At 34.0% G+C, this 25,021-nt stretch overlaps 1 protein-coding gene across 3 annotated transcripts in view; it reads right to left on the reverse strand.

Moving 5' to 3' along the window:
- RALGAPA1 (Ral GTPase activating protein catalytic subunit alpha 1) overlaps positions 1 to 25,021 on the reverse strand; it is a 200,159-nt gene that overhangs the window by 116,212 nt on the left and 58,926 nt on the right. For all 3 annotated transcript variants that reach the window (XM_065906823.1, XM_065906825.1, XM_065906824.1), the window contains exons 11-16: positions 16,939 to 17,136; positions 14,498 to 14,635; positions 10,390 to 10,538; positions 6,963 to 7,092; positions 5,026 to 5,263; positions 3,632 to 3,793 (exon numbers count right to left, since the gene is read on the reverse strand). In XM_065906823.1, coding sequence (XP_065762895.1) covers positions 3,632 to 3,793; positions 5,026 to 5,263; positions 6,963 to 7,092; positions 10,390 to 10,538; positions 14,498 to 14,635; positions 16,939 to 17,136 — 1,015 coding nt within the window. The remainder of the gene's footprint in view (positions 1 to 3,631; positions 3,794 to 5,025; positions 5,264 to 6,962; positions 7,093 to 10,389; positions 10,539 to 14,497; positions 14,636 to 16,938; positions 17,137 to 25,021) is intronic.

Genomic DNA, 25,021 nt, shown 5'->3' on the forward strand with positions numbered 1-25,021 from the left:
CTCGCTTTAATTCTAAGAAGGCTGAGAGAGGTGAAGATGCTGCAGAAGTTTGAAGCTAGCAGAGTTGATTCATGAGATGTAAGGAAACAAGCCACCTTCATAGCATAAAAGTACATAGGAAGCAGCAAGTGGTGAAGCAGAAGCTGCAGTAAGCTATCCAGAAGATCTAACTAAAATCATTAACAAAGGTAGCTACATTATACAACAGACTTTCAATGTGGACACAACAGCTTCTACTGGAAGAAGCCATCAAGGACTTTCATAACTAGAGAAGTTACTGCCTGGCTTCTAAGCTTCAAAGCATAGTGTTATTAACAAAAGTCTATAGTTTACATTAGGGATCACTCTTTGTGTTGTACATTCTACAGGCTTCTAACAAACGTATAACATGCATACACAATCATAGTATCATACAGAATAGTTTCACTGCTTTATTTAAACCTGCTGTGCTCCACCTATTCCTCCCTCCTCGTGGCCCTGCTTTCCACTCCTTGGCAATCAGCAGTCTTTTTATTGTCTCTTCAGTTTTCCCTTCTTCAGAATATCATATAGTTGCAATCGCTGTATAGGTAACATTTTCAGATTGGTTTCTTTCACTTAGCAATAGCATTCAGAGCTCTTCCATATTTTTTTCATGTCCTGGTAGCTCACTGTACCTTTTCAAGGAGTAATATTCCACTGTATAGATGTACCACAGTTTGTTAAATTATTCACTTATTTAAGAATATCTTGGTTCCAAGTTGTGGCATAAATTCCAAGTTTATGAATAAAGCTGCTACAGATATTTGCATGCCAATGTTTGTGTGGACATATGTTTCCAACTTACCTGCATAAATGCCAAAGGTGGTTTGAGTCTACAGTAAGAATATGTTTACTTTTCTAAACTAAGAAATCATCTTCCAAAGTGGCAGTACCATTTCGCAGTCCCACAACCAATGAGAATTACTGTTGCTCCATATCCTTGTCAGCATTTGGGGTTATAAATGTTCTGGATTTCAACATTTCTGATAGATATGTAGTATTTCATTGTTTTAAGGGCAATTTAATTTCAAATACTATAGACTAAACCTACAGACATATCCGCATACAAGCACAAGTTACAGAAGTATTCATAACTATATTCTGTGTCATTTTTACCACCATAAAACTGAAATAAACTGAAATAAAACTGAAATAAACTGAAATAAAACCATCTTCAGGATACAAGTTAAATTATGGTACTGTCATGTAATGTACATCTGATGCAAGGTGTTGGACATTTTCTGACATGCAATAATCATTAAGGTGTAGCATTACAGCTTGACTTCATCTCCTTGCACTCTTGTCTTTCTTACTCTACACTTCAGTCACTCTGGCCTCTTTCCTCTTCCTTAAATAAAAGCACACTCTTAGACTACAGCTTTTATTCTTTTCCTTCTGCCTGGAACACTTTTTCCCTAGATGGTTCCTTTCAGTTTATTCAGGTCTCTGTTCTTGTATGATTAGACAGGTCTTCACTGACCTCCCTATCTAACACAGTCCCATTTCTCTATCCTGATACTCTCCCCCCTTACCCTGTTTTACTTTTCTTCACAGCATGTAATACTGCCTGATGCTTGGTTTATCTGGTTATGTGTCTCCCCTGACACAAGAATTGTCAGCTTCAATGTATTAAGTTTGTTCTCACATGTATCCTCAATGCTTACAACAAAGCTTCCACTGTGAGTACAAGTATTTTTCATTTGAATGACTAAAAGCCATGCATACATTATACTATATGCACAGTTTTAGAAACATCTTCAAAAACTAGTAATAGTTATTTCTAGTGAGGTGACCTGGGTGGGTGAGGAGCAGTGATGCAGGAATGACTTATTAGAACACATATATGCTTTATCACAGTTTGAATTTTTAACTGTACATTACCTAAAAAATTAAAAATTTAAGAAAATATATGTCTAAAGAATATCCTGATCTAATGTGTTGCCCCTTTTAGTACTTTCTAACTTTATGTAAGCACCTTTCTAAACAAAACTTTTTATGCACTAAACTTTTGATTGGTCAGTCCAATGAACAAGCCAGATAAGATTTTAACAGAGGTATCACAAACTAATTATAGTCAGGCATGCACTTAAGATGAGTATTTTAATCATTATATGCTTTTATAAAGATTAGAAATATGCCATCATGTTAGCCATGATTTCTTCTCATTAGACACCTGTTTTTGTGCTTCCTTAAACTTTTATCTTTCACATTAAGCATAAATTACCTCTATAATCAGAAAAATATATATAACCTTTAAAAAATATTCTATTTTTAAGTAAAATAAAGTAACATTTTAAACTTAAAAGAATTCCTTCTTAACCAATACAGAAATATTTTCTATACATGTGACCTTAACATAAAATGAAGAAAGGCATTTCAGATGTAATCAGCATGTTCCATTAAAAATTTCAAAATATAATTCTATACCAAAGTGTCTAAGTATTATATTAATGTTTATCCAATATCCTTTTTCCTTGTATGATTTCTTACTCTTCTTGCTTGACATACATCAGTATAATTCTATAGTTATTTTACAGGCAGGAGACAACTGTGAAAGTATTCTTTTGAACAATTTTAAACTAAGCATTTTAAGTTCTTTTAAACCCTTTAATTTCCCTATTCTCTACCTGTTTCTTCCTTTAGAACTCTAATTCTTAACACTTTAGAACACCTCATTTTATAGAGACATATCCTACAACAATTTTAAATTTACTTAAAATAAGTTATTCATTGACTCTATAAAATACAGATATATTCCCACAAAAAAATTCCACTTTCACAGAATCATAGATTGCAAAGCCTAAAGTAACTTCAAGCAATTTTTGTTTCAGGCATGTGAGATATTGTCATTCCAACTACACAGATGAAGTAAATCAAGCCTAGAAAGTTCAGCAAATTATTCAAGGTTATCTAGCTACTTAGTGATGAGAGTGAAAGAGATCAGGACAAAGTCCTCTTGCTTTTCATTGCAGCACTCTTTCTACTATGATGAAGACCAAGTTTTAAATCCTTGAGGTAAAGGAGTGAGATGGTAACCAGGTTCACAGTATGTGAGTGATCCCACATCCAGAAATTCTTTCCATCATTGACCTCTGTTGATATTTCCAAGACTAGAAATGTCTTCCCTACCTGTTAAAGGCAGCAAGGAACCTAGCAATATACTCTACCTTAGCCTCAGCTGTCTATAAAAAGAAAACGTAAATTCCTCACTGGAAGTCTGTGAAGCCAATATAATTATATAATTGTAGCACTGAAAATAAGCTGCCCTATTTTTTCATGTTTATTAGAAACTACATCAGTTAATGCATGAGTTCTGTAGAGTGAACCAGAGTTCTACTTCTCAATTCTGTAAAATAACAATTTTAAATTATTGACATCAATGGTAAAATAAACTACATAAAAACAGTAATGTAAGATACACCTTACTAGCATAAAGGAATAACACAGTATGTCATCAGACTCCAAGTATTCCTGAAAAAAATTTTGCTATAGTTTTTCATTTAACAACAAAAAAACAACTGATAGGAAAATTGTGTGTTTACATACATTGTTACTAAGAACTATAAACATATGGCTGCATACAATTCTCATGATTTTAAAAAATACATACCAACAGTTTTTTGCCGTACTATACTTCTTGCCTTTTCTGTGCCTGGGGAACCAGTGGTTGTTGCACTTCTCTGCCTCATTGGGGCTTGGCCAGGCTGATCGCGACTCCATCCTCTAGAAAATGACTTGTCAACTGAAACTTTCTGAAATTCATGTCCCACTCCTAGAAATGCAGATGTTCAATCTCAGTGCACTGTTACCTCATCAATAACTGCATCAAATTATGTATGCCATTCTGCCTCAGATTCTTAGGTTTACTCATAAAGTAACTAGATAACATGTTTGTGTACTAAAAGGGTTTACGAAATTTATTGTGTAAAAGTCACATTCCAAAACTGAGGCACATTTTAAAAAATACACCATCAACAATAAGCGATAATAAATCCTCTGACACCCACTTGTTTCATATAGAAGTGAAACATTTGGACAAGCAAAAAAGGATAGAAAATGAACTAACCAAAATCCATCCTGTGAAGGAAGTTACTCTATCTTTACCTGCCAATAATAGCCACTTAGAAAATAAACAGTCCAGGAAAAAGTAGTTTGCTGACATACTTACCACTCTGGGCTGTTAAGTATGAAATGTGACTTGTGTAATCTCTAGAGAGCAACTAATTATTAATAACAAAAAATCTTAGCAAACTCAATATTATACAAGTCTTCCCTGCTGGCTGAGTAGGTAAGGAATCTGCCTGCAATGCAGGAGACCCAGGTTCAATCCCTGGGTCAGGAAAATCCCCTGGAAGAGGAAATGGCAATCCGCTCCAGTATTCTTGCCTAAAAAAATCCCATGGACAGGGGAGCCTGGCAGGCTACATCCATGGGATCACAAGAGTCAGACATGACTTTAGTGATAAAGCACTATTACCAGTATTATAAAGACATGTTTCTTTGATATAATCACTATGTTACTGTCCCTCTCCAGCTTTTTAACATTAGACAGATACATAATCCATAGTCAGGGAATGTTTGGTTTTAGTTAAAACTAAGGAAATGCTTTCAAAAGAATTTCTCAAGTACTTCTTTTTGAATACAGTAACATGAAATCACCTTCTAAGTTTTCATAAAAATATGTGTATGATAAAAACGAAGAGTGTTTTATAATTTTTCAATTTGGTTAATTGCTAAAAATAAAATATTTAAGATTCTGAACTACTTAACTTTATTAGATATGCACAGAACCACTGAATTTAAGGCTCTTCAGTAACAAATACAAGGTAAGTACATGTTTCACTGTTGAAAATTTTTAACCTTCAGGGTAAATTCCTTAGTTAATAATTAAGAATAATTAAGAGAAATTAGGAATAATTAAGAGAAATTATGACTTTCACCTTCACTCCCAGACCAAATTATTTAAACAAAATTATATGAAGCATCTCTGTGAACAACTCTTACCTTTGCCTTTGTGCTTTTTTTGTTTCTGTTCACTCAGCTTATCCAATGGTAAATCACTGAGATCCAAACTATATAAATTTCTAGCTAAAACTTTAGTTAGTGTCTCCATAGTCAGCGACCATTCAGTGGCTAACTCTTCCCAATAGGTCAATGATGACAATACTGAGAGTAAGTCATCCCAAAGTTCTCGAGAGATGTACACATTTAGATTTGCTTTAATCCAGGCAACTATAAGAGTCTATAAAGACAAATAATCAGAAATAATAATGAAATATGTTCAAAATCAATTATTAAAAAATTATCCCCGAACTAGTAGAAGTTTAAATCACATAATATCCATGATATCCTTTCTTGGTGCATAATACTTATAAAAGTAACACATGCACTCATTAGCGTCTACTCCAAACTTCAACGGCTGCCAATTTCCAACATTCTAACATTAGGACAAGTTACCAAAACTGAAAAGAAATCTCCCTAAAGTTTAACTACCCTTCATGGTACGTTACATTAATGTTAAGTACACATTGTTCAAAAAGAGTTAAGTCTCCACATTATTACAGGTTGAAATAACTGAGTAATTAGTAGTTACTGAACTAACTACTAACTACTAACACTCTCAAAAAAAGACTGGAATCACTAACTACACAATTTGAATATTCTAAAAGAAAAAGTTACTAGAAATGCATTTAACTTACTGATACATGTTTCTGAAAATTTGTATGTAAACTTGAAGGATAAAATTAAATTTGATTTTAAAGACACCAGTGGAATTAAAGGTGTTCTGTACAAATTCAATCATAGAATAAAAAACTTATTTATAAAAGGGCAGAAATTACTGATCAGACTATACCCTTGAGACTTCGTAGAATTCTACTGAAGATAAAATCTTACCGAAGAAATAGTCACAAAATAAGTGTTTTAAAAGTGTAACTCAACAAATTTTACATAAGTTTAACATTAAACATAAAGATAAAAATAAGCAGAGTTTATGACATAAAACAGTAATAACTAGTGCTTTCCATTCCATTCAGAGAAGAAATTATTCCATATAGCAAGCAAAAAGTGTATCATCCAATAGCACTCACCACTGGGTTAGTTCTAATGATGAGGGGGAGAATAAAAGACTAATGAAGTCAAGAGGAATTTAAATAATAAATGTAGCTGATTTGAAAGATTTATTCACTATCAGCACAGAATTTTAGGTAAACTAGCACTATCTGGGAAAAAATATTAAATTGAAACACTACACTAAATGGCCAAGAATTAGATCTGAGATAGTTTTTATCCTTGACATTAAGAGCCATTTTATCCATGTGTTTATATTTAATGTCTTGTCTTTAAAAAAACATTATCTTGCTTTCTGTTTCCCAAATAATCTACTACACATGTAAAGTCAGTACTCTATCCTTGGGTTGGAAAACACAACATGTAATTCCTATATAATCAATTACTACTGATAATTCAAATGAAGACATGAAGAGAATAAAGTCTTACAGTATACCGTGGTGGGAAAGAATCTTGATTTACTTTTTTTTAACTACAGAACAACTTAAAAGGAAGTTTTGTTTTTCTAAAAATGCCAGAGACTTGGAAACTCATAAAGCAAACAATTAAATCATTACCACAAAGCCATCTGGCAGCTTTCTGCAATCATACGAAAGTGTATCCCACAAAAGATAAAGTAAATGTCATCAGTTTAACACTTTTTTCATAGGACTGATTGGTATTTCATCTATTCTGCTAGGCTGTTAGTTTGTATGTACGGCAAACATACTACTTAGATGCACAACTTTTATCTGGCTCTACAAAAGCTCCTTTAACATGATTTCTGATTTAAAGCTTTTTTCCCCAGGAAACAAGTTCAGGGCTCAATGAATCTTAAGAAAAATTACATATCTATCCATCCATTTATCTATTTATTTATTTATTTATTTTGCCTGGAAAAGTGGTCCTGCAAGTCGACCTGCCAAAGTCATATTTTTTTTCCCCTGGAACTGCAGAAAAGCTTGTGATGGCATCTTCAGTACAGACTCCGTGACTCTGAGCAACACAAGCAGCATCTGTTCCCTTAAAGTAAAAAAATTAATTAATGTTTCCTTCTTGCATATATTTGCTTTTGGTTAATGAATAACTTTGAAATTAATATTTGCTATAAAAATGGTATTATGTTTCAATAATTCAGATATCAAGTATCTTTCAAATTTTCAGAACTCTTTAAATATTAAAATATAAATTTTCATTTTCCAAATCTACACCAGCCATTTTTCAGCCATAATATCTCTCCATCAAATAAAAATTTGTACAAAAGCTGAAGAGTTAGGGGTGAGAATACAGAGACTGCTCCCATCCCCCCACCCCACAAATCAAGCAGTGACCTTATGGAGCTGTCTGAAGAACACTCATTTGTCTTTACAATACAGTTCTACCTTGATGCCTGTCTACCTCATTCATCTTTACAACATGGAGAAACTACATATCTAGAATTGTACCAGGTTCAATTTCAAAAACTGCATGATACTTTAAGACTGCTGCTGCTGCTAAATCACTTCAGTCGTGTCCGACTCTGTGTGACCCCATAGATGGCAGCCCACCAGGCTCTGCCATCCCTGGGATTCTTCAGGCAGGAACACTGGAGTGGGGTGCCATTTCCTTCTCCAATGCATGAAAGTGAAAAATGAAAGTGAAGTCGCTCAGTTGTGTCCGACTCTTCGCGACCCCATGGACAGCAGCCTACCAGGCTCCTCCATCCATGGGATTTTCCAGGCAAGAGTACTGGAGTGGGGTGCCTTCTCCGAATTTAAGACTAAAAGAGCACAGTGAGCCTGATGAGAAAGCAAGGGTCATTACTCCTTTCTGTCCTTTCTAGTTTGGTCATCTTTCAACTCTTTATCCTCGATGTGTACTGCAAGTCATCCAATCCTATTATATTATCCTTACCATGCCTCTTTCCTTAATGCTTAAGACCATAAAACTACCTTATTTGCACCTGGTAATTCAAAAACTGACTCAACTACATGCCAAAAAAAAAAAAAAACCTGACAAGGGGATTTCGGGCAGGTATATAGACAGACTCATAGCCCAAGTCTCTATCACAGCTTCCTCTTCTCTGGCTTGTCTGCAGGCCCATTCCAGGCACAGCAATATGTGGGACAGTCCATGTGAGAAATGTGCCAGAGGCAGCAAGAGATCCCAGATATAGGTATCATGGTTTTCTGGGAAGTGAGGGCAGAATTAAACATAAAAGTATCACTCAACGAACAATATCTGAACTTATTAACTAAACAAATATATGTATTCAGCTCATAAAGTAAAAATCAGAGGTAATGTATTTGTAACCTTTAGGCTTCCAGTTTCACTATATGAAACAAAAAGCCATTTAAAGTCAACTACACATTCAATAAATAATCGATTTTCCAAGTAAAACTTTCTAATTTGTGGTCAAACTCCAATTCACTCATATATTATTAGATAACTTTTCACCTTATAATACAATAATGATTTTAATTATAAAGTCTTGCAAATTCAATGTAAATATGTGAGTAATCTTTCATAATGCTATGACTTCAAGGGAACTTACAAAAATTTAAAATTGTGTTCCACACAGAAGTCTCTCACTTTAACCTGGCTCAATACCATTGATTCAAAGCATATGAAAAGAAAAAAAGGGGAGGGACTAACAAAGAATGGTTCAAAGTAAAAGTTATTGGCGGACAATAACTTGGGCTCTGAAGTCAGAAGAACCACAGTTCAAAACAAAAATAAATTACTTAATTTCTTTGTGCCTAAGAATCACCATGTAAAATTATCTACCTCATGGGGTTCTACAAAGATTAAGAAAAAATTAGATGTAAAAAGATTAAAAAGATGTGACACAGAAAAGTGCTCCAAATAAGTTAATAACAGTAACTACTTCTAACTATATCAATATGGATAATAAAAAGTTTTTAAAAAAAATAAAACTAAAACTATTTTCCTATATGTAACAAAACAAACTAGGCATATTCTTTTACTAAGTACTCCCACTTTTAAAGAATGAGTCAAAAGAGGAAAATTATATACATAGTAAGGATGTTCACTGTCCTTCTCTCCAACAACAAAATAAGTAACTACATGTCCAGTAAGAGGTTAGTTAAGGTTTGGTGCATACATATGGCATAATACCATGTGACTCTATGTGGTTTGGTGAACCAAACGTTCACCAAAGGACAAACAATGATTACCTATGGAGAATGAGCTTCTGGGAAACTTTTATTTTCTTTCTAAAACTTTTCTTTATTTGAAATTTACAATGAACAAGTATCTTTACAAAAACTGAAGAACTGCTCTTCTCATCTCTCTAAAAGTCCTTTTTTTCTTTCAATTAAATTTTTATAGAGTATCCATAATAAATGATACTATGCTAAGAAATGTAGGAAATATAAAGACAAGACAATTACCATATATCTTGTAGAGCATCTTAATTCAGTGAGGTAAACATACTTGTATACAAGTAATTTAGGAACTAAGACAATTTTGAAAAGATCTGCAACATAGATGATGCTATTTAACCATCTCATCCTCATCTCCGTTGTAGATCTTGTCAAAATTGTCTTAGTTCCTAAATTACTTGTATAAATGTCCATCACCAACTGAACGGACATAATTCGAGCTAACTCCAGGAGATGGTGAAGGACAGGGAAGCCTGGCATGCTGCAACCTAGGGGTTTGCAAAGAGTCAGACATGACTTAGTGACTGCAAAACCACAAAACGACAAAGGTAAAAACACAGAATGAAAGGAAGAGAACGGAAAGAGGAAGAACATGTGAGGAAAGGAAGGTAGACTCTAAGGATAGTTATGGTAACAACAGGAAAAGATGACAGGAATTAGATTCTCTAAAGAAAATTTCAGATTGCTTAAAAGAGAGCAATCTGATAAAGCTGGCAGGTAGGATTGCATCCTGCAGGACAGAACTCAGGCTTGAGAAAGGGCTAGAAAAGTAGTCAGGAGCCTGACTGTACAAGGCCTTGAATATCAGGTTCCGGAATCAGGCATTCATACACTCAAACATTTATTTAATCATTCATTCAAACATACATAAATTCATTTATTCATACATGCATGCCAGTATTCACTCCTGGGGAGGCCATCAAATGCCCACCTTAGAAAGATAAACAAAGGGATCTTGTAAAGTTTGATAAAAGATGTTTGAGATAAAGTGAAGGAGACCATTGTTGCCATCATGATTTTTACCTAAAATGTAATAGTCATTCATTCATTCAATAGTGGAAGCCTGTGCAATACTGTTACCGGCCCTATTCAGACACTATTCCTCTAGAATTTACTATGTGCATATACACTATAAAAAAAAAAAGCATTTTTTTACCAAGTCTTTTTGTCCATTGATACTTGTACAACCATGAACCGATAAATGTTAAGAATTCGTTTACACATATCTGTGTGCTCATCCAGAAGACTTTTTATCTCATTTGCAGGCTCAAGAAGAAATATGTTTGAAGAGTTTATAATAAACACCTAAGATAAAAGAAATCATAAGCTGCTTGTTACAAAATTTAAAGGGAAAAAAATCAAACTGCTAGGTGATCTACAACAAACTTAAAAGCATTAGACTGTAGGTTAATTCCAATCCTGCTTCTACCACCAGCTTGATATGGGAAATTTAAGTTCATTAAATCTATTTTTATGTTTATCTAGACAAATATACGGTTACTAGCAGGCACTGAAAGAAAATAAACCAAGTGAAAAACAGCAAGTTTTAAAAGTGAGGCTTTAACATAATAACCTTACTGCTGTCACAAAATGGAAAGAACAATAAAAAAGTAAAAACAGTTTAGGATAAAAGAGGATAGATACCTCAATCAAGATGATAGATACCTCAATCAAGGTGAACTTTCTGAATGAAGCGTTCAAAATCATCTGTTTTCTTTTTTCATGTTTAGTGATTTTGTGTGCATATCTGTTTTGTTAATAACAGGCTGCATATTACAGTACTACTAATCAGGATCCATCAATATGTATCTTTAATTAAATTTATTATAATATCATTAATTATACTTTGTTATAGAGGACAAAGTTGTTATATTAGTGACAGGTAAGTACAAAGGTTCTCAAAACACTTTGGAGGAATAGAACATTACATCTACTGTGAATCAAGGACATTTACATCTTCCATACCCACAATTCTGATTTAAATTCCCTGGATGAACTCTGTAACAGAATATAGTTGTAAAATCATGTGAGCAAAGAACACTTAAGCTAACTTTAACATCGTGAAAAGAGCTGACTCTGTAGGTCTACCAACACTGACTAAGAAAAGCTTAAGAGAAGCACAAATAACATTAGAAATAAAATAAGGATGTACCTACATACCCAGTGGAGAATTTTAAAATGATGGTTTAGTGAAAAACTTTATGCCAATAAAACTGAAAATTTAATAAAATGGATTATATTTTGTAGATAAAACATAAAACTGCCAAAACTGACTCAAGAAAAAATAGAAAAGAGGTACTATTGTAAAGACAGGGAACTGCTAATCAAGGTATCCCTGATCCATCCCTAAACGCCAGGCCTACGTTGCTTTACAGGCAGTTTTGTCCAGTTTTCCCAGAAAATGATCCCTATTTGACATAAAGTGTTTCAGAAACAAAAAAAGAAAGAAAAACTACCAAATTTATTTTTATAAAACTATAACCCAGTTATCAAAAGCACATAAGGACTATATAAGAAAAGTAAGAGATACTTCAGAACATACAGACGAAAATCTTCAAAAAAGTAGCAATTCAACTCAAGCGAAATATAATACTTTATGACCAAGTAATAATTACCTCAGAAATGTAAGAATGCCTTGACATGAGCAAAGTTTAATAATATAATGTACCCTATCAACAGATTAAAATGTGAAAAGGCAGACTCATCACATTGCATAAAGAAAAGCATTTAGCACTTATTCATTTTTTTTAATTTACCACACTAAGAGAAAAGGCAAAATTTCTTAATCTGAAAAAGAGCATTTATCAGGAACTACAGCATTTGTTTTAACAGCAATTGAGCTTGAAAAGTTCTGCCTGAACCTGAATACATGGAAGTAGTGGCCAATAGTCAAGAACAAGACAAGGATTCCTCACTATCATCTCGTTGTCCCGGGGAACCCAGTAACCAAAGGAAGTGACAGGGAGCAAGGAATGAATATAAATAAGGATGACTTAAAACAGAAAAGAAAAAGGTCAACTATGTAGCAACCTGGAAGAAAAATGTTCCTAAGAAAAGGAAAAGCAAGTTTAAATGACCTGAGGTCAGAGATGGCCTAGCGTACATGAGGAATACCAAGTATAGAGTGAAGTGAGGCAGGGGAAAAGCAGTGGGAGGTATGTTGATAAATAACCGGAGCACATGAAGCAGAGCTTCTTATACTGCCAGTGGTGAGGTACAGGTTTCCCCCCAAGTCTTTTGCAGACCAATCCTATTGTAAAATACAATTTTAAAAAATGAATAGGAAAAAGGAAATGAGAAAAAGCATGCAAAATACAAACCCAAACTTCTCATCAGAATCAAAGGATATTAAATGACTTAAGTTTCTAAACTTTCACTCTCAATTTTGTAACTACTTGTGGGTTGGCACTAGCCTGTGGACCACATTCTGTGAGGAGCAATGATGTAAAGGCTTGACAGATCACTGGGAATAACTCAGTGATAATGAAAAGTCACCAGAGACTTTAGAACAGAAAAATGACAAGATCTGATTCATGGGATCCCTCTGGCTATCGGGTTGAGAATATACCACGGTGATGGCAGGTTCAAGACCAGAAGCAAGAACAGTAATTAGAAATTTAATGCAATATTCCAGATCAAAGATTATTGAAGCTTGAATACAAGAGGTAGTGTGAGTGCTGAATAGTAGTCAGAGTCTATATACATTCTGAAAGTTGACAGGATTTGTTGTCAAATTAGATATAAGATATAAAAGAAATACAGGAAATCAAATGGCCTAAGCAACTGGAAAACAGAGCTGTCATCAAATGAAATGAGAAAAACTGCAGGAAGACCATGTTTGTTGAACAAGTAAGTCAAGCTTTAGATACGTCAAATTTAAGATGTCTAGTAGATAGTCAAGTGAAGATACCAACTTGGCATTTGAATGTTTGAGTTCAGGACTCTTAACAGTTCAGATAATAAGTCTCAGACTAGAAATAAAAAGTATACGTTGCAGTGTATAGATGACACTTAAAGCCCTAGGAATGGATAAGATCAATAAGACATCAGTAAGTTTACACAGAAATGAGAGCCAAGAACTGGTTCCTGGGTACTTCAACAAGAAAAGTTCAGAAATATTTTGAAAAATCAGTAAAAAACAAAACAAAACAAAAAAGAAACCAAAAACCTGAGAAGTAGCCAGTGAGTTAGGAGAAAATAGAAAAACAGGAGGGTATTTTATTCTGAAGGCCATCTGAAGAATGGTTTTAACAGAGAAGAATGATCTAGTCTGTAAAAATGCTGACATATCTGGTAAAATTAGGATTGAAAGACTTCATGTGATTTAACAATGGAGAAGTCACATGTGACCTTGACAAGAACAGTAAGATTTAAAAAATGAATAAATACAATGAACTAAAAATCAGTAACAAAAAAACAATCCAAAAGAATAACGGAAAAACACATTAATAGGTCAACTCATACACAAGAAAAGATGCTCTATTTCAGTAGTGATAAAGGAAAAGCAAATTAAATTAAAGCAGGGAAATACAAACTAAAAAGAATAATATTCCATATACACAGGAGTAGCAACAATTAAAATCTGACAATATAAGCTAAGAGGAAGAGACAAGGAAATAAGAACTTATAAGCACTACTAAGGGAATATAAAATATAATCATGCTGAAGAACAATTTGGCAATTAATAGTTAAGTAAAACTGGTAACGTACAAATGCACCAACCCAGCAATTCCACTTCTATTCCCTATCCTAGGGAAATTGTCCAACATGTACCCAAAAATACATGTATAAGAATATTCAATGCAGCATTATCTGAAATACTGAGAAACTGGAAACCATCTTAAAAAAACAACTTAAAAAACCATCAACACATACACACAAAGACCATCAACAGAAAAATGATTAAATGCAAAATAATCAAAATTGTAATACCACAAAGTAGTTTTAAATGAATTAACATAATGGCTATGTATCAACAAGAAATTTCAAAAACATAATGGATAATGTAAAAAGTTGTGATGACAGTATACCATGACACAATTTATATAAATTTTAAAACTGTATAGAAAAAAAAAATGCAATGTTTATCAATACACATTATGATAGGAAGGTTAAGGAAAAAACAACATTAATAGGGCATAACAATAATTGATAAATGTGTGTGGTAAGTTCATTGTACTTAAAAAATTACACTGAAATAGTGAAATATGTATTTGAAATAGTTAATGATTTTTATTTCATTTTATAAACAGAAAGTGATCTACCTGCAAAACTGCCTGGGCACCAGCTCGTATGTTTTGTTCTATGGCTTCTTCAGAAGCATTATGAAGAACATCTTGGTAGGTGCCATTTTTAGGCCAAGTGGAATTTCTAACATGATCAGCAACATTGGTCCCATTTTCCTGAAGCAAAATATCAAGTTAATACTTTATCAATTAAGAATGCTGTGACAAGTCAGTAAGTTCAATATGTAAACTGGAAAGTACTAGGTCCCTCTGTTATACATTCTCTCAAAATAGAAGATATCCTATTTGACTACAAAAGTAACACATATGTACACTGTAAAAACAAGTTCTCACTGACAAAAATATAAGGAGTAAAAAAATCACCCATCAGGACCAGTCAGGAATTGTATTATTTCAGATACAGAGACATTTTTCTACCTGCTAATGTATAAACCTCCCCTCTTACACTTGCACACTCAAAACGGGACTGCACTGGGCTTCCCTGGTGGCGCAGTGGTTAAGAATCCGCCTGCCAGTGCAGGGGACACAGGTTCCATCCCTGGTCTGGGATGATTCCACATGACACAGAGCAGCTAAGCCTGTGCACCACAATTTCTGAGCCCACAAGCCATAACTGCTGAGCCAGTATCCCTAGAGTCTGTGCTCTGCAACGAGAAGCTGCTGAAATGAGAAGCCTGCACACTACGACAAAGAGTAGCCCCTGCCCTGACTCACTACTAGAGGAAGTCCCAGCGCAGTCAAATAAGTAAATAAATAAATCTTAAAAAGAATGAGATCGTATTATTTATAGCTTTGTAAAAGATAAATCCTCTTCTAAAGAACATGCCAGAATCCAAATGACTTAAATAAAAGAAAATAGCTTCTATTTATCCTACTTAAGAAAAATAAAATTCCTGTTATCCAAAGATAGATGAATACTGACACTTCAAACCATTAATACTGCAGCTTTCTGCCAGAGTGTTAGCTGTCAAAGTTCTGCTGGTTAAGGAGTTAAACAGAAATTTCACTCAATGTTGTTCTACTTTTATTTTTAAAGTTTCTAATTTCTTTCTGCTTTTGGTCACTCAATAGTATTTTCAATTTTTTTTTTTGGTATTCTGCCTAGAACTTACAATTTTAATACATAGGAGATTTAGTCTAATCAAACTATTGTTTCATTACCAGAAGCAGTACTGGAACTCAGCTTTGTCTAAGTAGCCAATACAATATATCATGGTCTAGTCTACACTGTTCTCTTAAGCTCCATACTTCTCGATCAGGTATCTTCTGAACAGTTCTTCCTGAATGACCCACAAGCACCTCAAATTCAAGACACTTAAAAGTAAATTCATACAAGCATGCTCTCCTCATTTCTACAAACCCTAATATAGCCTCCTTGGACATAATCACCACACTTGCACTTATTTTCACTCCTGTTCATGTGTGAATGGCAACTAACTTGGTTGTAAAAGAAAAAGTTTTGGGACACCTTCTCATTCCTCATATATGATTAATCATCAATACTTGATTTTACCATAAAAGGAGCTCATAAATCTGTCTTCTCCCTTATATTTCCATTGCAACTGCCACTCTCCTCTATCAGGTGCCTATTATCTCCTTCTGGTACTTCCTAGCTAGTGTCCTTGCCTCCAGACTGGCCTCCAATCTGTCTTCCATTCTAAGCTTGGTATGATTCTTCTGAGATTTGTAACTATCCATGCCATTTTTCTATTCATAATCTTTCCAGTGTCCAGAATGTAATCAGTCCATCATGATAGCATACAACTTACTAAACAGGGTCTAGTTCTTATCTATTTCACATTTCTTGTCACTCTCAACCACCAACTCTTGGTTACAGCCAAATGAAAGTATTTTCAGTGTATGTACTACAGCATCCATTTTGATTTAGTCTCACAGTTTTGTTTTGACTGGGATGCGCAGCTTGCAGGATCTTACTTACCCAACCAAAGATGAATCTGGGCCCCAGCCGTGAAAGTACCACTTCCTAACCACTGGACCACCAGGGAATTCCCACCACACTTTAAAATATTATACCTTTTGTAATACCATCCAATTTTGATCTAAACAATGACTGAAAAGAGTTTTGGGATAGAGTACTAAGATAACATATTATCTAAACTGTGAAATATAACTGACTGTTGAACAACACTGGGTGTAGGGCACCAACCCTTCGAGCAGTCAAACATCTGCATATAACTTATAGTTGGCTCTCAATAGCCACAGTTTCTCCATTATCAACAGATTTAACCAACTATGGATCATGTGGTACTGTAATATTTACTATATTTACTATTGAAATAGATCCTCGTATAAATGGACCCACAGTTTAAACTCATGTTGTTCAAGGATCAACTGTATACTGAAAAGTATCTTTATCTTCCCATCTATCCCATATCACCACACTTCTGTGAAAATCTTATCTGTTAAACTTATATTAAAATACGTAAGTCTTATTTTACCTCTTCTCTTTTTTCTCCTTCTTCCATTGAAATATCATGGTCTGTGACACTGTCAATGCATGGAAGGTCTGAAGAAGAGACCACAATTTCTTCAGGCTCTTGCATGAACAAAGGTTTTTCCTCTTGCTGGATCCATTCCTGATATACTTTTACCACTTTTCTCATAGCTGCTGCTTCACAAATTGGTAATAAAAATGCCTAGTGAAAAAAAGAGAGAATATAATAACACCTTTTACTTTGCAGCAAACTACTAAAATATACATTTCTATCTTAATAAAACGTGAGATATAAATGATTCTTAAAGAGCTGCTGCTGCTAAGTCACTTCAGTCATGTGCGACCCCGTAGGCGGCAGCCCACCAGGCTCCCCTGTCCCTGGGATTCTCATGGCAAGAACACTGGAGTGGGTTGCCATTTCCTTCTCCAATGTGTGAAAGTGAAAAGTGAAAGTGAAGTCGCTCAGTCGGGTCCGACTCGTTGCCACCCCATGGACTGCAGCCTACGAGGCTCCTCTGTCCATGGGATTTTCCAGGCAAGAGTACTGGAGTGGGTTGCCACTGCCTTCTCCATCTTAAAGAGCTAAAGTCAAACAATTCATTGTCAGAAAAAACCTTTTGTTTCCAAATAATCTGTAAATACATTAAGACAAATACTTTTGGTAGGTAGACATGGATTTCCAGTCCTAGGAGCAAAGATTTGTTTCAATAGCGATATTTCAGAATGAACATATTCCCTGTAACTGTGTTCCTATAAGTTTAATGTAAATACAACTTTTCATAATGAATCACATTTTTGTAGATTAAAATAAATTTTGATAAAAAGATTTTTATTTAAAAAATGACTCTAAAAAGCAATAAAAACACTATGTAACAAGGCAACTCAGCTTTTCACAACATACTGTTTAAAAAGGTAAGAGTTTTCTTCTGTCATTTTACACACTTAAAATTTTACAAGCTAAATAATATGCAAAAATATTTAGAAAGTTTAAAGGAATACCTTACAGTTATCCTTTCCTTTCAGTGGTAATCTTAAGTTGGAAAATAACATTTTCCTCAACACAAAAACATCATCACAGAAAAAAAAACTTTATACAATTCATAGTTACAAAAATAAAGCAAGAAAAACACTCAGTCTCACTACTCAAAGTCCTTCCCTTATAATATTTGTGTTTATGTGTTAACATTTTCATTGTATTTTTTAACAAATAAAATTGGTATTCAACTAACTTGTTTTTGTATGTTTCATAATGATTATCTATGAATTTCAACTGTAAAAATCACAAAACCTTTACCTAAAACCTGATACTTTCTATTCTAGAATTATCTATGAATATTTAATAACAATCACGGGGTCAAAAGACTACTTTATCTGACTGAAACTAGCCAAGAAAATAATGATGAAAAGCGCATGTGTAATATCAATAGGGTCTTTCATGTTGTTTGGTAATCCTTTTATTTATTGCTATTATTGATTCCCTAGAAAACTGCATTACTTGTTACTTTCCTCCATTGACCAAGCCCATTCCCAAATTCTCATTCTCATGTTCTGACAGTTTAATGGTCAATGGCATAATTTTGATCACCTGCTCTAAGACTATTTTACAACTGAAGCAACACTTCAGAGCTCCTTAAAAATATTAAAAGAAAAAAAAAAGCTCAATCTCTAAAAGTTCTATTCTCAAATACTGAAAAATTTACTTAAAAATTAGCATGAGAAGTCTCTGTATTTTCTGCTCATTTTTGTTTTGAACCTAGAGAGAGAAGTCACTCAGTCGTGTCCGACTCCTTGTGACCCCATGGACTGTATGTAGCCTACCAGGTTCTTACGTCCACGGGATTTTCCAGGCAAGAATACTGGAGTGGGTTGCCATTTCCTTCTCCAGGAGATCTTCCTGACCCAGGGGTTGAACCCGGGTCTCCCACACTGTAGGCAGACGCTTTACTGTCTGAGCCACCAGGGAAGTCAAATCCACATAGTGGCACCATAATCTTTCTACAAAGAAGTATCACTCACAATCAAATACAAGTATTAAATGATAATAAGGGAGTCTGTCATTATAGGCAAGAATATGTCAATCAATACTCAACAAATTTTCTCTCTACAGGTAGACCTACGAGGTCATCCCCACTTTCATGATTCTATGACCATAAAACTACATCAGAACCAGAAAATTACAGGGACAAAGAATCAAAACAAGAAGAGATAAAAAAATAAGTAAAATATTTAATGGTATCAGCTTAAGGCAACCTGGTACATAGTTTTCTAACAACTGGCTTCGCCAACGGGATCTGATTTACTGGTAGCTAAGCCTCTCTTCTTTGGTGAAAAAACACTAACAAAACATGTTAGTGTCTGATTACTTTTTTAATGGGCTTCCATTATTAACCAACCCAGATTGTGACAGACACATTCTTTAAAATTTAATTAAATACAGTGAGCATTTAGCAGACCTGGGAATTTTTTGTCTCCTTAGAGACAAAGAGGTTAGAGACAAAAAGATTAGAGACAAACCTCCTTAGAGACAAAGAGGTTCACATTTTGTCTCAGAATACTTAATCTAATGTATGTTAACACAAATAATTCCTTTTCCAAATTAAAAGAAGAGTAGAATTATTTACTTTTTTGTAAATTTCTTTAATGTTTAGCTTAATAGAAGACAGTTGGATTCTCTTATCCACTTGCTTCCCCATTAAATCTGATACAGTATCATATGTCAGGTATCCTGGGGAAAATTTCACTGTACACTGTACACTTTCCCCACTGTACACTGGGGAAAATTTCACTGCAACAGTGAAAAAGGTTTTGACCTTATGAACCTCAAAATGTTCTGGGGATGTCTCAGGAGCCCCAGATTATACTTTGCCACCCACTGCCTTCGGAAAATTTTTTTTACATATATATGTATATTTATATATTTTAAAATTACATACATATAGATAAAGCTGTGGTGCTTTTAAAGGTTACACTCTATGTGTTTTATTTACCTCACATCAAAGTACCTGTGGCTCCTCACTGTAGCCCCCAAGTACTAACAACATACAGCACAAAGAATGGGTTTATTCATAAAATAGAGTGTTGATGTCTGGCGTGTTATTATGCCCATTCTATACTGAACTGAAGGGATATGGAGAATAATTTTATCATTTCAAATAATCTGGGCATTTACGCTTTGCAGTTGTACCTTTCTTTTAAAGACACATAAAATTATAGATACCCTTATCTGAGACAGAACTCACAATCATTAAAGTGGTATTAAAAAAATTATTACCTATATAACAAATTATCTCAAGACTTGGCTTCTAGAAATACATGTTAGCCCACAGCTAGCACTAACAAAGTGCCCAGCACTCAACAGTTACTGAGTTTCTTGATTAATTCATCAAATTTGATAGCTCACCAAAATTCACTAAACAAATTCACCAAAATTTATTTGGTGCCTAACTCACTGCCAGGCACTATGGCTACAATGATGAATGAGTAAAATAAGTATTTATGGGGGGTAATAAGAAAGATCAAAATTAAACATTAAAAAATTTCTAAAACTCAGGAGAGATACTATGAAGGAGAGTATAGTTTTCAAAAACATCATTAAAAAGAGGTCCTTACTGAGCATGTGTGTGTGTGTGTGTATGTGTATGTGTACGTGCGTATACCTGCTTCGTGGGTGGGCAAGTGAATGGGTGAGGGTGGTCATGGAAGACTTTTCTGGTGTACTCACATTTAAGCTATGATCTTAAAGGTTGAGTAGCCAGGTAAGAAGAGGAGGTGGGAAGGAAAGAGAGGAAAGCTGAAGACAGGGAACCAGTTTAGTGTAATGGCTATGAGGATGAAATTATTTGAAAGATGAAAAGATAAGACATTTCTACTAAACTTACCTACAGAGGGACTTGGGCTCTAGCTGGGACTGCTAAGGGCAAAATCATCATATGCCCATATACCTAATAATTAATTAAATATTTCTGTCTATACCACAACATGAAACATATGAGCCTTCAAATTAAGAAAGAAATTATTACCCAGATTCTCCATTGTGCAAACTTATCATCAGTATTAAGCAAGTAAAAATAGCTTTTCTACTACAATCTAATCTTAGAAATTGATTCCTTTCAAAACATTAATGATTCATTGAAGTCACCATCCTAAAATCTATTTTTCTTTAAGTTTTGCCTTAAAAACCACGTGTAAAAAGCAGCTGTTACAATAAAAATAACATCTCAGAGAACTTCAGTTCCTGGAAGTATTGTAAGAAAGATACCCTAGAATCTACTTGCACAGAACACCTAAAAGTTGTCACATAAAAAGTATAATATACCTTTTAAATGAATGGCTCAGCTTGTAAGGATATTCTGAGTCTAGAACAAAATGAAAGTGTTGATCTAGAGGGACGAGTAAGCAATGCAACAGGTGGGTGTTGCCTTGGACAGCCTTCAGAGCTTTGCATTAACGCCCTCTGTGTGGACCGGAGAGATCATATAAATGTAAAACCAATCAAGGGTACATCCTCAAAACAATGGTGAGCTAGGACAGGAAGAAAAAACTTGACTCCAGAAAAGAGTCAGTGAGGAAACTTGTCTGCTGACTTCGAGTAAGGAGTATCAGTCTTCCCTGGAAACTCATATTCATAGGCTGGCTATCACCTAACTTTTGAGTGCTGCAAAGTGAGAAAAATCATAAGCAAAGAATTGTAATGTAAAGTAAACCAAGGTTGACAGGACTCCTGAATACCTGAGAGAAGCAAGTGCAAATCTTCTCTGGAGGAACACAAGCTTCAACCCAGGTTTTAAAGTAATTTTTGTAAGATTCCAAAGAAATGCAAGCTCTTAACATAAAAATCCAAACAAATGAGGGTGAACAAACAAACAACAAACAAGGCCAGAACAGCAAAAACCTAAGTTACCAGAACTACTAGAATAAGGAATATGAATATTTTAATACATTTTAATATTAAGAAAGTAAAAATATGAATAAGCCACTGTAAAAAAAGCACTACACAGATATTTTAAAACAACCAAATATTAACTTCTAGAAATTAAAATATAAATAGTATCATTAAAAACCCAATAAGGGGAATCCTATTTCTAAGAGTGTGATAAGTAGGTAACCAATCGTACAACTGAAAAAAAAAATGTTATACATTAAAAAAAAAACAAAACTTTTATCTTCTTAAATGCACTGATGAGCCAAGACGTAGGGAGAAATATTTGAAAATAAAAACCTACATGAGGTCCAAACTCAAGAGAGGTTTTAGGTGTAGCAATAAAGTGGTTTCATTTTGAATGGAACCAATTACTCTGGTTTTTATGGATCTAAAGGGGCAAGGAAGAAAGAATGATAGGAAACCTCCAAACAAAGTTGGAGTTCCAAAGGAATATATATCATCAGCGAAATGCCAGGCTGGATGAAGCATAAGCTGGAATCAAGATTGCTGGGAGAAATAGCAATAACCTCAGATATGCAGATGACACTACCCTTATGGTAGAAAGTAAAGGGGACCTATAAGAGTCTCTTGATGAAAGTGAAAGAGGAGAGTGAAAAAGCTGACTTAAAACTCAACATTCAAAAAATAAAGATCACGGCTTCCAGTTCCACCACTTAAAACTACCCCATAAAAGTCTGCAAGGAAAATTGCCTGTACATAGAGGCAAAGTAGGTAACAGACATCTCCTCAGAGACACTGTAACCAAAAGCTAGCCGTAATACAGGTTTACACTTGTACATTCATATTATCTGGCTGGCTTAAACTTTAGGAATTCAGTTTAATGTGAGATTGGAAGAGTTTCCTTGCATCTATATGAAGTAAATGCATCCTCTTTCTGGAACAATCAACCTTTAACAAACCAAATCAAGAAACAGTCGTTAAGTAGTAAAAGCTCAGAATCAAAATTCTGATCACAAAATATTTCAAGAGAATATATAGCACCATGAGGAAAAGCATTCAGAAACAAAATATGGCAGACTCAGACCTATAAAGACTTCAGGGATATCAGGAGGATCAATCAATCAATCAACAGAAAATAAAATATAAATATAATAAAAAATTTTCATATCAATACATAAAAAGTAAGGTATGAACTAGACACCTAAAATTGACCAAACTGACTGGCCAAGTTCCAGAAATAGTTGTAATTAGAAAGAAAGTAATCAGAATGTAGCATGGAGAGACAAAGAGGCTGAAAATATATATGTGAGATTAGTAGATGTAGAAAGCGGGAAGGTTTAACACATATCTTGAAATGCAAAAAGAAAAAAAAAAAAAAGGACAGAGTCAATATTTAAAGACAGAACGGCTGGAAATTTTCCACCAGAACTGTCAAATTATACTAATCCATAAATACAGTATCCCCAAAGTATCCCCTGAAGAATAAAAGGAAATCTAGACCTGAACAGTGAAAAATGAAAGTGAAAGTCACTCAGTGGTGTCCGGCTCTTTGCGACCCCATGGACTGTAGTCCATGGAATTCTCCAGGCCAGAATACTGGAGGGGGTAGCCTATCCATTCTCCAGTGGATCTTCCTGATTCAGGAATCGAACTGGAGTCTCCTGCATTGCAGGTGATTCTTTACCAACTGAGCTATCAGGGAAGTCTCAAATATGCCACAGTAAAATATAAAATGCCAAATAGTTAAAAAAAAAAAAAAAAAAAAAGGTATTAAAAGCCAGAGAAAAGACAACTGACCTATAAAGCATCAAGAGTTCAACTGTTGATTGACATGTGAACAGTAACCCAGAAAGTGGGAAAGTATCTGAAATGTACTGGGTGAAAATAACTGTAAATCTAGAATTTCATATCCAGTGGAAAAAATATGTGGGCAAAATAAAGGTATTCTTAGAGCAAAAATTTATAAGTGCTTGACATCCACTAAAGTAAATTCTAAATGATGAACTTTAAGCAGAGGAAAGTAATTCTAAATGAAAGATCTGAAAAGGAAGAAATCATAATCAAAAGGAGTGATGAATAAAACTAACTGTAAACCAACTGAACACACAGATAATAATGATACTGGAGTTAAATATATAAACATGCAAAATAGAACTGAATTATTTGTTAATAACAATAAACTATTTGGGGAGAAATTAGAATAATAGGGTTCTGTTAACCTTGTATTGATTAGGAAGAGGGTAAAAAAATAATAACTTTATACTTGGAAAGTGAAGTATGTATGTTAAAATTTAGATAGTAATCACTAAAGGAAAAGGAAAAGAAAAAACTCTCAAACCAAGTGATAGGAAGGAGGATACAGAATGAAAAAACATCAATTAAATAAAAGCAAAAAATAAGAGGAATATAAAAAAATACAGACACAAGAAAAATAAAAAGAACAAAATAAGATCATATCAGTAAATCCAAACATATCAGTAATTATAATAAATATTTCAGTTAAAAGACAAAGATTTTTAAAAATCCAACCATATTTATAAGAGACATATAAAATGTAATAAAAAGGACTGAAAATTAAAGAATTTTAAAAAATACATGAGGATAATTCTAATAAAAAGTGGTATTAATGTACTAAAAGTAGACAAACTACTATAGGTAGACTTTAAGCAAATTTAAGTTTTCTTTTTTACTACAGATAATTTCTGCAGATTAAAAGGTCCATAAACAAAAAGCTTAACTCACCAAGAAGATATAAATATGTATATACTTAATTACAAAGCTTCAAAATATACAAAGGAAAATTTACAGAACTACAAAGAAAAAAATAAGCAAATCACCTTCAGAACAAAAGATTTTACCACACCTTCTCAATAACTGTGAGGTCAAGCTGACCAAAAATTTTAGGTAAGAATACAGAAAAGTTCACCAACACAATAATAAGCTTAATTTAATAAACTTTAAAAATCATGAACTTCATAGAAAAGAATACATTCTCTTCAAACACAGGACATTTATGAGGACGGCCTACATACTGATTACACAAATTATATCCTCTGACCAAAAAGAATCACATTAGAAATCTGTGAGAAAAAAGAAAACTAGAAAAACCTTATTTGTTTGGCAGATGGACACCTAAATAACTCACAGGTTAAAGAAGGTAATAACATGAAAATTAGAAAACACTTAGAAGTGAATAATACACATA

This window comes from Muntiacus reevesi, chromosome 15 (genome assembly GCF_963930625.1).
Source record: "Muntiacus reevesi chromosome 15, mMunRee1.1, whole genome shotgun sequence".
In the NCBI taxonomy this organism is placed as follows: domain Eukaryota; kingdom Metazoa; phylum Chordata; class Mammalia; order Artiodactyla; family Cervidae; genus Muntiacus; species Muntiacus reevesi.